This window comes from Salmo salar, chromosome ssa08 (genome assembly GCF_905237065.1).
Source record: "Salmo salar chromosome ssa08, Ssal_v3.1, whole genome shotgun sequence".
Lineage (NCBI taxonomy): Eukaryota > Metazoa > Chordata > Actinopteri > Salmoniformes > Salmonidae > Salmo > Salmo salar.
The window spans coordinates 13,426,145-13,438,919 of NC_059449.1; the positions used below are offsets into that span (position 1 = coordinate 13,426,145).

The 12,775-nt window shown below is 43.1% G+C and overlaps 1 protein-coding gene across 3 annotated transcripts in view; it reads left to right on the forward strand.

Moving 5' to 3' along the window:
- LOC106610192 (mineralocorticoid receptor) overlaps nt 1-12,775 on the forward strand; it is a 93,110-nt gene that overhangs the window by 48,870 nt on the left and 31,465 nt on the right. For 2 of the 3 annotated variants that reach the window (XM_045722748.1, XM_045722749.1), the window contains exon 3: nt 7,068-7,204. In XM_045722748.1, coding sequence (XP_045578704.1) covers nt 7,068-7,204 — 137 coding nt within the window. The remainder of the gene's footprint in view (nt 1-7,067; nt 7,205-12,775) is intronic. The other variant, XM_045722750.1, reaches the window with a different exon arrangement.

Below are 12,775 nucleotides of genomic sequence, written 5' to 3' on the forward strand. Positions count from 1 at the left end.
TTTGTTCTACCTTGTTATTTTTAGTGCTACATTGATGTTGATTACTGCATTGTTGGGTTTGGAGCTTGCAAGAAAGGCATTTCAATGTACTTGTGCATGTGACATTAAAACTTGAAACACACACACACACACACACACTTCCACGACCCCCATCCTTTATGTGCTCTGTGTGTAGTGCAGATGTGAGTGACAGACAGAGAGATAGAAGGAGAGCAGTATAGTACATGCCTGATGAAATCTTTGTCTTCTATCCAACAGAGCCCTTGTGAGGTTATCCAGGTTGTTTACACGATATGTAATGTTAATATACTTATCAGGGTCAACGGGTTTGATTCCCTCACATGGGTTCTGCCTTCATGGTCACAGCGATGACATCTAAAATCACCCACGTAATGCGTTTACACGAGTAACCTTCTGAGAATGCAACTCGTTACTTTGTCTATGATGGCAGATACCTTATTTTCTGTTCAGTTTCCACGGTAACCATTCCCGACATCCAACCTCATTTCAGCGTTCATCTGACCCCAAAGGCACTCTCCTTTCCTGACCTGTGTTCTGGTCTTGGAGGCTAACTGACAGTCTTGAGCTAAAAACAAACCAACTCTCTCTCTTTCTAGCCGGGCAAAATACAGGAGGCAACTGACACACTAAGACAGATTTGTAGTGAATAAATAAAATACATATTCAAAAAAATATCTGTATCGACAGACAATTATTGTAGGATATCCATAGGCTGTTTATCATCCATAGAGATAAACAATCTCCAACAGTATCTTTCTATGTGGGTGCATCCCTGCCTTTCCCCCTAATACCACCCCCATTAACTTTAGCTAAATCACCAGTCTTCACTACCTTAACTCATGCTTACAAAGCATTCCTTACACAGCTGAGAAACTGTCCAGATATTTGAAGCATTCGGAGTATTCTCAGTATTATCCTAGCGTGACATCCAAATTAGCCTGGTGTCTAGTTTGAGCTCCAACATCTGTCCTGTTGTTGCCCAATAACGCATTCGCCGCACAATCAGTGAGTGGCTCTTTTCTGGCTTCACACCCACAATCACATCTCCGGGCTTATCTAGTTTTCCCATTATCATGTAGTCCCCTGAGACAAAATAGAGTCTCTAGTGAGATATTGCTGGGGAAATCAATCCCATAGATATTTTGCGGATTCATATGGAGCGAGGCAGGGCGAGAAATAAAGGTTGTTTGCTCAACTTTTTCTGACGAGAGATTTGTGCGATGAAATAAACTGCTATTGTATCGCCTGTGTTATTGTTTGAAGATTAAACAATGAAAATGCTTCCCTGGGACTTTTTGTAAAGAAATAAATTAAAAAAGGCCCTGGGAGGGGGCTTTGATCTTCTGGTAGCATTGGAAGTCCCCTTGAGTTAGTCTCCAATGGTACATGTCTAACGTAAAAGAGACTGGGGTCAAGAGTGAAAAGAATAAGAGCTCCTTTTTAGACATGTATCTTGAGGCTAGATATATCACCTGCTTTTGCATGTGTCTGGTGGTGGTAGAACATTGGGCTCTTAAAGGGATAGTTCGGGATTTTGGCAATGAGGCCCTTTATCTACTTCCCCAGAGTCAGATGACCTCGTGGATACTGTTTTTATGTATCTGCTTGCAGTTTGAAGAAAGTTGCTAACTAGCGTTACCGCAATTGTTCACTAGCTTTAGTGCAATGACTGGAAGTCTATGGGAACGAGATTTCCTTAAAACACACCACTTTGATACAGCTACGACCGGAAGTTACTTTTTTGTAGCAGATTACGATAATTTATGTAGCAGGTTAGGAGAATTAGGTTAAAGTTAGGAAAAGGAATAGGATTAAGGTTAGGGGAAATGCTCTCTTAACCTGCTATGAAAAATCAGTTCCTGTCATAGCTGTATTGAAGTGGTGTGTTTTTTTAGGGAGTCGCCTATTGGAACAGCTAGCAGTCATTATGCTAAGAGACATGAAAATGGTATCCACGATTTCATCTGACTCTGGGGAAATCCTGAACTAACCCTTTAAAAGTAGTTACCGTAAATTCCGGACTATAATTCGCAACTTTTTTCCCAGCTTTGAACCTCGCGGCTTAAACAATGACGCGGCTAATATATGGATTTTTCCCGCTTTCATTCTGTGACGTGCTCAGTTTTTTTGCCGGCATGAAGCTTTCATTAGACCAACGAAATTGCCGAACGGGTTAACGTCAAACAACTTTTTTGTTTACTGTTCAGATTAAATCGAGCGCTCTCAAACTTCCCATCATTCTGATTACGGTAGTCATTTTGTCACCCTCATCAGGGCAAAGACACAGAGAAATGCATATGATGCAGCTTTCAAGTTGAAGGCAATTGATCTGGCTGTTGGAAAAGGAAATAGAGCTGCTGCACGGGAGCTTGGTCTTAATGAGTCGATGATAAGACGTTGGAAACAGCAGCGTGAGGAATTGACTCAGTGCAAAAAAGACAACTAAAGTTTACTGCTAATTTTTTATTTTTTGTTACAAGCCGTGTTTCGTTAAAGCCTGTGTAAAGTTAATTTGTTTCAATGTACCGGTAGGCACCTGCGGCTTATAGACATGTGCGGCTTATTTATGTTCAAAATAAAAAAAAATGTTTTATTCAGTGGGTGCGGCTTATATTCAGGTGCGCTTAATAGTCCGGAAATTACGGTATATCATTTAGGATGAATTCATTATAAACTAAGTAAGTCATATACACTGAGTATACAAAAGGACACCAGCTCTTTTCCTGACATAAACTGACCAGGTAAATCCAGGTGAAAGCTATGATCCCTTATTGATGTCACTTGTTAAATCCACCTCAATCAGTGTAGATGAAGGGGAGGAGACAGGATAAATAAGGATTTTTAAACCTTGAGACATGGATTGTGTATGTGTGCCATTCAGACGGTGAATGGGTAAGACAAAATATTTATGTGCCTTTGAATGGGGTATGGTAGTAGGTGCCAGGCACACCTGTTTGTGTCAAGAACTGCAACGCTGCTGGGTTTTTCATGCTCAACAGTTTCCCGTGTATATCAAGAATGGTCCACCACCCAAAGGACATCCAGCCAACTTGACACAACTGTGGGAAGCATTGGAGTCAACATGGGTCAGCATCCCTGTGGAACGCTTTCAACACCTTTTAGAGTCCATGACCCAACGAACTGAAGCTGTTCCGGGGGGCAAATGGGGGGGATGAAAGTCAAGATTAGGGAGGTGTTCCTAATGTTTTGTATACTCCATGTATAAAGAGTTGAACTGAAAAATTAGTAGATATTGACATTGTTGATTCTGAATGACCTTCAACATCATCGCAGAGTGCTGGTTGAATGTTGCGTCATATACTTATGCTGACTGCAAGGGTTGATAGCATACTTAATGTTCAAAACAACAGCAACAACACCCGAATATCATTTTCACAGACCAAAGAGGTGATTCTGTTCATCAACTCGTACTCAGCGAAACATATAAAATGGCTGATTATTAGTGTTAGTTTGTTGCTGCAGCCTTATAAAGCACATTTGGGTGTTGGCACAGTTTGGGCCAGGAACAGATGGAAGGATGACACTAATATTTGGCTGTAGTAATAAAAGAGGTTGAGCTCATTGCAATAAACAGACATTACTGGAAAGAGCTGTGGTTACGCTGATTCTGGTGAAAGTACAATAGAGCTCTTCATACAAATGGACAACTGTCTCTGTTTCTCCATAGAGCAGGGCCATGCAAAGTCGGGGTCGCGGGGGAACCGCAGTGGGGTCGCCAAAATTTAAAAAATGTACGTTTTTGAGAAAGATAATTTGAAAAATAAAATGTTATTGAGGAAATGTATTTATCGGTTTCTTTTCATTTTGATAAGAGTTAAAAATGCAACGAAATTACCGATTTTAAGGTTGTGTCATTAGATTTGAGGTATGGTGGGGTCACAAGAAATTATTGGGGAAAAATAAGGTCCCCAGAAATTCTGGCGAAAAAAATTGGCTCCCAGCTGAAAAACGTTCAATACCATTGCCATAGAGGTTTAACAGTTTAACTGTACAGTAGAAATATGCTATTGAAATAAAGACATACCAACTAACAAGTATTAGATTCCAGAATGTTTGTTGTTGGTAGGTTCATGTAAAAACATTCAACAAACATTCCAGCAACAGGTATGCAGAGATAGCCCATAGGGAATAGGGTGCCATTTCATATGCACCCATGTCTGTATGTAGCCTATGTAAGTTCTCTATCCTGACTGGGCTGGGTGTTGTCTTCCTTCACTATACTACAGTTCTGTTGGAGCTGTGTGTGTGTGTGCACAGTCATTGCAGCCAGCCTTGGTCCGCTGTCTGTCTGCTTGTTTCATAAGCAGGAGTCGGGATGACCTACATAACTCCTTCCAGGGAGGGGAAGTCACCTTGTCGGGGACCGGCCGGCAGCGAGGCAGGGGCGGGGGCGCGGTGTGGGGGGTGGGTGGGTGGGTTTCAGAGTTTATTGTGACGTGGCAAGGCAACTGGCTTACTGGCACTGTATTCACCACGCATCTCTGCATCATTTTGCTGATATTACAGAGTTCAGTCAATGCATTTTGGTGTGGGAAAGATGACTGGGTTTGTGGGAAATGAGGTCTGCTTAGCAGGCTGATCATAAATAGAACCACCCACACATACACACCCGTATATATGCACACACACACACACACACACACACACACACACACACACACACACACACACACACACACACACACACACACAGGCCCAGTGCCAGACAGATCCACTCACACACACACATCTCGATAGAGACTCCTCTAAGCGCGCTAAGAAATTGAATGTGTGTGTAGATGGTCAAGGTTGAATTAGATCAGCGCTCCTGATCGTATCTGCTTGCCGCTGTTGGTTTACCCCCTCCAGCAAGCCCTGGCAGGAAGTGTGTGTGTGTGTGTGTGTGTGTGTGTCTGTGAGAGAAGACAGCTCGTTTGATGAAGGATGTCGGTAGAATGCTAACCAGACAATCACCTTGTGTGTTATTGATTGAGATGAGAGAGGTAATTAGATGGAAGGAGGGGGGCTGGAGGGAGGTCGTTTTTAATGTCTTGATACGACGTGTCCTGTTTCTGTACCTATCTCCTTGTTTTTGTTGTTTCGGTGGGGGGTAGGGTGTGTGTGTGTGTGTGTGTGTGTGTGTGTGTGTGTGTGTGTGTGTGTGTGTGTGTGTGTTTCTATGCATGTGTGTTTATTTGTGTGCGTGCATAGGTTATTTTTGTGTAAATCAGCAAAAATGTGTATTATAGACTAAACATATTTTTTTACCGTGTACTACTTTTACTTACATTAAACACTTCAAATAACCCGGGAATAATAAGCCTTCTTGTCAATAACAACGCTCTGCTCTGTCTGGTTTGTACGTCTCTCTCTACATAGACTGCTTTTGGTAATGGCTGACTCAATATCTGGAGTAGACATTAATAACTGACATTAATGAACGGCACGCCCTGAGAAACAAGCCTTCAATATGTTACCCACTGTACACAGTGCATTCACAACTGCTCCAGAGTTTACTCCCGCAATTTAGGCTGATGCCATGTGCATCATTTGAAAGGGTCACTTTCAAACCTTTCCACAGGACATCACTGTGCCGCTGCCGAGTTCCTGCCCCCTAAACTATGTCAGGTTTCACCCAACGATTTAATCTGATCTCTGCTGATTCAGCGAAACTATTTGGAGCACCCATGCCTGGTCCGTTTTTAAATGTTTGGGCAAAATGTATACTTCTCTCCTTCCCTTCCCTTCCTCTCTCTTTCCCTTTACTGTATCTCTCAGTGCTCAGAGAGTTTTATTTTATGGTGCGTGTAACTTACAGTATAGATTTGAATTTATCTACCGTAACAGCATAGTCATAGCTTATCAAAGACTCATTTTCCACCTTGCCTAAGTACAGCAGGCCAATTGACCAATGACACTGGCTACACAGTACAATATTGAGTCGTCACTCAGTATTTTTTGCATAACCCCAGTACGCTCTGGTTAAGTTGACCTAAGGCAAAGGTGAACACGTCTGGCATATTATTAGAAAATGTCCCCGTAAGCCATAATGACCCCGTAAGCCATAGTGACCCCGTAAGCCATAGCATGACTCACAACATAGAAATGGAGAACAACATGATTGAGCAAACTTGTGTGATGTGTCATCCCATCAACGCGTACATAAGTGGCCTACAATGCCCTGAGCCTAGTGACTAAGCGATCCACCTATATACCTGTGTGTGTGTGTGTGTGTGTGAGTGACTAAGTGTTCGACCTATCCGTGTCATCAATAACAAGTTAAGTCCTCGCCCCTGATTACCACCTGGAGAATCATTAACTATGGCGCAAGACTCAGTGACATAACAGGATGTGAACTCAGCAGCCAGGTCAGTCCATAGTGGGAGCTGTCCCATTATCAACTTGGCTGATAGTCTATCTACATTGGTTTGACATCTCTCTCCACACGTGGACAACGGCATAGATCAGACCCATAGCCTACATATCTTAGAATCCATTATTTAGGAAACAGTTGTTTCAAAGTTGACCTTAGACATCAGCGATAGGTAGTTGAAGGGGAGATATTGTTATGTCAGCCTAGTGTAACATCTGCTAACAGTTTCTGCCTTTCGACTGTAGTGTTTCTGACTTTAACCGGTACTCTGTCATCTGGGCCAAATCAACTCCACAGTCTTGCTGTTATTCTGCACGAATACGCACGCACACACACAGACACAAACAGACAAAACACACACTCCTCCTCACAGCCTCTTGTCTGTCCTTTGTTTTTCTTAGCCTGCTAAAGACGTCTCCTCTGTGTTTCTGTCAGCGTCATTTCCAACTCGCTGCAGTAAATCTGACAAGTGCAAAGTCCTTTCTCTTTTCTGTCAGTTGGCAGGGATCCGTATGGTTAGCCACATTGTGCGGCTGATGTACTGTTTACGTGGTAAAAATGTGAATGTTTCACAGCATCTCAGGGGCCTCCGTTTCTGATGTTGTTGGATAACAATTACTTTGTCAGCTTTAAAGGCTAAACTGTGTCGTCTCTGTGTGTGCTTTTGTTTCAGCGCGTCGCTGAGACACCCGTCGTCCACAGCCAAAGTGTGTCTGGTTTGCGGGGACGAGGCGTCGGGATGTCACTACGGGGTTGTTACATGCGGCAGCTGCAAGGTCTTCTTCAAGAGAGCCGTAGAAGGTAGGAAAAGTATGACATGCCTTTCCTTTTGGGTCTGGGTTTGGGTGCTTACTAGTGTGCCTCCTGTTGAAGTCTGAGGAACCCTCCCTTCTATGGCCTCAGACTCCAAATGGGACACAGTGTAAAGTAAAGTCTTAACGAAAGTGTGACATGCATTTTAAAGAGCTTCTGTTTATAATCTGCTTTTCTGTCTATAGTAGTACAGTTGTTTGGGGACAGAAATATGCCCGGTCAGAAGATGTGAATATGGCCTTTAAAGATAATTGTCGGCCATTTTGGTTGTGTGCGAAACACAACCCCTTCATTAGCGGGTTTAAACCTCAATGCTAAGTTAAGTTAGCGCCCTGGCGCTAGGCTAACTCACACCAGTCTCCATATAGTCTCAGAGGAATAACCTCCAGGAGAAAATGCTGAGCTAGCAACAAAGCAGCCCAAACCCAAAACATACTCACCCAGAGAGAGGTGACACCAGACCAGTCAGTCTAAAAAAACACCAGTAACGTTTAAAAGGAAGTCGTAAACTGGTGTTTACGAATGACTCCATTTTTGGAGCTTCTAGATAATTACCTGTGAAATATTGATAGTTTTAAATAGAAATGTATGATTCAGTCAGAAACAAATAAGGTTAAATTGCTCAGCGTGTACAGTTTGTGGCCTAAGATGACTGAAAACGTCATAAAAACCTCACAAACTACATACTTCTCCCATAACAGCCCTTTATGCTGTGTTTTAGCTGGGGAAAATCAACAAAAACTCATAATGCGCTTTTCATTTCTGTGTGTAGCGTGAGGCGCTGGGCTAAATCTCACACACACACACACACACATACGTGCACGGACACACACACACACACACACACACACACACACACACACACACACACACACACACACATCTCCGAGGAGGCAGGCAAGCACAAACAAGGCAGTCGGTAGGTGTTTTTTCAGCAGTCAACTGAGGAACTACAGTGAACTCCTATTGAATTATGTCTTCATTTGATGATATTTACAAACAGTCAATATATGTATCCCTATGAAACCGGATTAGGTCTCCTGGGTTATCGGATCAGAAATTATATCATTCCACTCTGAGCGTGCCCGGGAGGGCTGGGGAGAGTTAACATATAACAGCTGAAGATCTGTGTTTGTGTGTGTGTGTGTGTGTGTGTGTGTGTGTGTGTGTGTGTGTGTGTGTGTGTGTAGCTATTTGTGCAGAAAGCAGGCAGCAGAGTTGGCCACATGAGGTTGGTTAAGAGTGTTATCACCCAAGCCTATTCAGTCTTATTTTAGGCTCATTCAATTCCAAATGGGATACACAGTACGAATCTGTAGACTGTTTACCTCATGGGAAACTGCTGTGATTTCTGTGGAACAACTGCTGCTTTGTTTACTTGTTCAATTAGCCCCTAAACATGTCCTCTTTCTGTGTGTTAGATAGCCATGTCAAATGATCAAATCAAATTGTATTTGTCACATGCGCCGAAAACAACAGGTGTACACTTTACCGTGAAATACTTACTTACGAGCCCTTTCCTAACAATGCAGAGTTAAAAAGTAAGACAAATGTATAAAAAATGTAAAAGGAAATAATAATAAAAATGTAAAAGGAAATAATAAAATAACGAGACAATATACAAGGACTACCGGTACCAAGTCAATGTGCAGGGGTTTCGAGGTAGTTGATGTGAATGGGGGCGTTCTCGGCCCTCTGTTTCCTGTAGTCAATGAACAGCATACTTACATAGGTGTTCCTTTTGTCCAGGTGGGAAAGGGCAGTGTGGAGTGCAATAGAGATTGCATCATCTGTGGATCTGTCGGGGAAGCATGAGAATTGGAGTGGGTCCAGGGGGTCTGGGATGATGGTGTTGATGTGAGCCATGACCAGCCTTTCAAAGTATTTCATGGCTACAGATGTGAGTGCTACGGGGTGATAGTAATTTAGACAGGTTACCTTGGCCTTCTTGGGCACAGGGACTATGGTGGTCTGCTTGAAACATGTAGGCATTATAGACTGGGTCAGGGAGAGGTTGAAAATATCAGGGAAGACACTTGCCAGCTGGTCAGCGCATGCTCTGAGTCCTGGTAATCAGTCTGTGAATGTTAACCTGTTTAAAGGTCTTACTCACATAGGCTACGGAGAGCATGATCACACAGCCATCCAGAACAGCTGGTGCTCTCATGCATGGTTCAGTGTTGCTAGCCTCGAAGCGAACATAGAAGGCATTTAGCTCGTAGGGTCGCATCACTGGGCAACTCGCATCTGGGTTTCCCTTTGTAACCCGTGATAGTTTGCAAGACCTGCCACATCTGACGAGCATCAGAGATGGTGTAGTAGGATTCGATCTTAGTCCTGTATTGAAGCGTTGCCTGTTTAAAGGTTCGTCAGAGGGTGTAGCGAGATTTCTTATAAGCGTCCGGACAAGTATCCTAATCCTTAAAATTACTTAAGGAGAAGATTGTGTCACATCTAAACTGGTACTGTCAGGTATTGTAGGCCATCACTCTCTCTCTTAGATGTGGAATAGCCTAGTTACAAGCTATAGGGATTGTGGGTAATGTAGTGTCTTGTATATTATGGTTGAACTGACTACTCTGGGGTCTGTTCTGGTGCAGCTGCTGCCTGGTCAAACTCTATGTGAACTAGTGGGCTGATGTCATCAAGGTTGCTTGTACTGTAGTATGTGTGTCCTTTGTGATGTGTGCAGTGAGCCCAGCTAGCGCTTACCTTACATCAGCATAGCTGTTATGAGGGGGAGGGTGGGGGAGAGAGGATGAGAGGTAGAGGGGGAGGGAAAGAAAGATAGAGGGGGGGCGGGAAAGAAATGGGGGAGGGAAAGAGAGGTAGGGTATAGAATGAGAGTAGGAGAAAAAGACAGGGGAATTGCAAAAGAGAGACAGAGGGCATAGAAACAGACATAGAAGGGAGGGGGGTGAGAGAATGAGGCAGACAGAAAGAATGAGAGAGAGAGAGAGAGAGAGAGAGAGCGCGAGAAAAAGAAAACTAAAGTGATGCGTCAGCACCGAGCTCCGGAGAGGTGTAAGTAGGACGTGAGGAGACCTTCTCCTCCTCCCCCTCTCTCCTCCTTCCCCTCTTCCTCTCTCCTCCTCCCCCTCTTCCTCAATGTGAAAAACCTGGCCTCTGTGAGTCTGATAATGAGCTATGAGAGGAGACTGCAGAACAACGTCAATACAACAGGAGAAATAATCCATGTTTAATTTCTGTCAAGGCGCCCCCCAGGCACGACGGCCTCCTACTGCCTCTGCCCATTAGACCCAGTTACAGACTCAGAGTCTCAGACCCATTTACAACCCACAGCTAGTTAGTATTCTTTACTCATCGTCAGCTCACATTAAAATCCTGTGTACTAGGGAGGGGCCGCTTCCTCTCAATGACAAAGTTGAGGAGTCTATAGGCTGGTCTCAGATCTCTTTGTGTGGCATTGACAATAACCATAGGATTAGGCGATAATGTACAAACAGGTCTGGGACCATGCTACGGAGTGTGTGAGTAGTGGAAGGAACTGGAATATAATCTATAATTCAGGTTATAATTTTGGGTTAGACGTAAACTAGGTATGGACTGGGTTTGTGTGAACGGTAGTTTTTGGTGGTTTGGTAAGTGTAGCTTTAAACTGTGGTCGTCTGAACAGTACACCACTCTGATCTCAATGGAACTTCTCATATACAGTATATACACCTCTTGGGCCAGTAACCGAAAGGTGGCTGGATCGAATCCCCGAGCTGACAAGGTCAAAATCTGGCATTCTGTCCCTGAGCAAGGCAGTTAACCAACTGTTCCTCAGGCACTGATGACGTGGATGTCAATTAAGGCAGCCCCCCCCCTCTTAGAATGCATTCAGTTGTACAACTGACTAGATATCCCCCTTTCCCTTTCCACTCCATGCTGCCTCCCACCAGACTGAAACCAGATGATGTTTAATTCATTACGGAAATGTTTGCCCACTAACTGTTCCCTTAAAGATCTCTCATTTCAATGAATAAATATTCCATAGTAATTTAGAGAATAACGGTGTATGCATTTTAATACTCATTCGTTTGTCTTTTTATACACATTTAGTTGATATGACAAATAGCCTTCTCTGTGTAGCAGAGCACAAGGCATCATTTATTGAGCTTAGCAGCTGTTGCTAAATGAAAAGGGTTACGGTGGCTTATGAATAACACCCAGAGGTATTGCTGTAGAATCATTATCTCCTATAAAGTTATAGACAAATGATCATTCATTTCTGAGCCTTGTTGGTCGTTGTTTCACCTCATACAGTACCTACAAAACTAACTTTTCAGGCTTACTGTAGTCTCTGTTACCTCACGTAGGAATTTGGTTTTGTACGTGACTTGAATTGACTTAGCATAGCAGACAATGTATATAAAAGCGGTTAGAAAAGTGTGGATACAGTACCTTTCCAAGCCAAGCATCTTCACATATTGAACTAGTCTCTACTACCCCCTCCCCTAAAGCCTCCCCTCCCCTCCCCTATCCCTGAAGTCATTCCTGAGACAGCTGGGCTCTGTAAACCACTCCATGTGGACTGCTGCTCTGGGCTTGCGTCTCAAACGGCACCCTATTTCCTAAACAGTGCATAGGGCTCTGGTCAAAACTAGTGCACTATAATAAATAGGGTGCCATTTGGGACACATCCCCTTTCTGGTCTGGAAGACTTTAACTGTTGAGGGCTGCTAGCTTATTATTCACATGTCATCAGTGGTTTGGCATACCGTTCTGTTTAATAATATTCAGTACAGTTCCTTTATTCCATGACTTATTATTTAACTGGCTTTTACTTTATTGAACTCAAAGGTCTACTGTGAAACCGTTGAACCGTGTTGGTTAGCGTTACACTGATGTTAAGCTCTCTCTCTCTCTAACGCTCCCTCTCATTCTCTCTCTCTGTCTCTCTCTCTTCGGGCATCAGTGGAGAAGTTCATCTGAGGACACTAATGGTACTGTTTATGAGTTGACTGGCAAGTCCGTGCTCCAATCAGATGGTTTATATTTTGACTGGCAGTTCCGTGCTCCAATTAGATGGTTTATATTTTGACTGACAGGTCTGTGCTCCAATCAGATGTGACGCCTCCTCCCACCTGCTCTAGCTGGGCTGGGTGCCTCAGGTTGTCTCATATAACAGCATCTGAAACCCAGCCATTTATTAGACTCAGTCCCCGTCTCAGTCCCTCTCAGACAAATGGCATACATGTCCTTCTATCAGACTTACAGTAAACATACATTGATATAATGTATATTTATTACAGTCACGCTATATTTTCACATTTTATAGAGATGTGATGTCCTTTGACTACTCTGATATATTTTATATGAATTAGTCATGCTATATGCAGAATAATACCCATCATAACAATACCCATCATAACAATAAGCATGGTGTTCCAAAATTGCATATTTATCCAAGTTGTACCATACAATGCACACCACTTGTCCCTTTAACGTAAGGTAAGGTGAAATAAGCAATCATGGATTATATCAAAGCAGGCATTATAGCAATCTAATCCATACTAACAACGTTACATAAACTAACAGTAAGTCATTAAGACCACCTCTTAG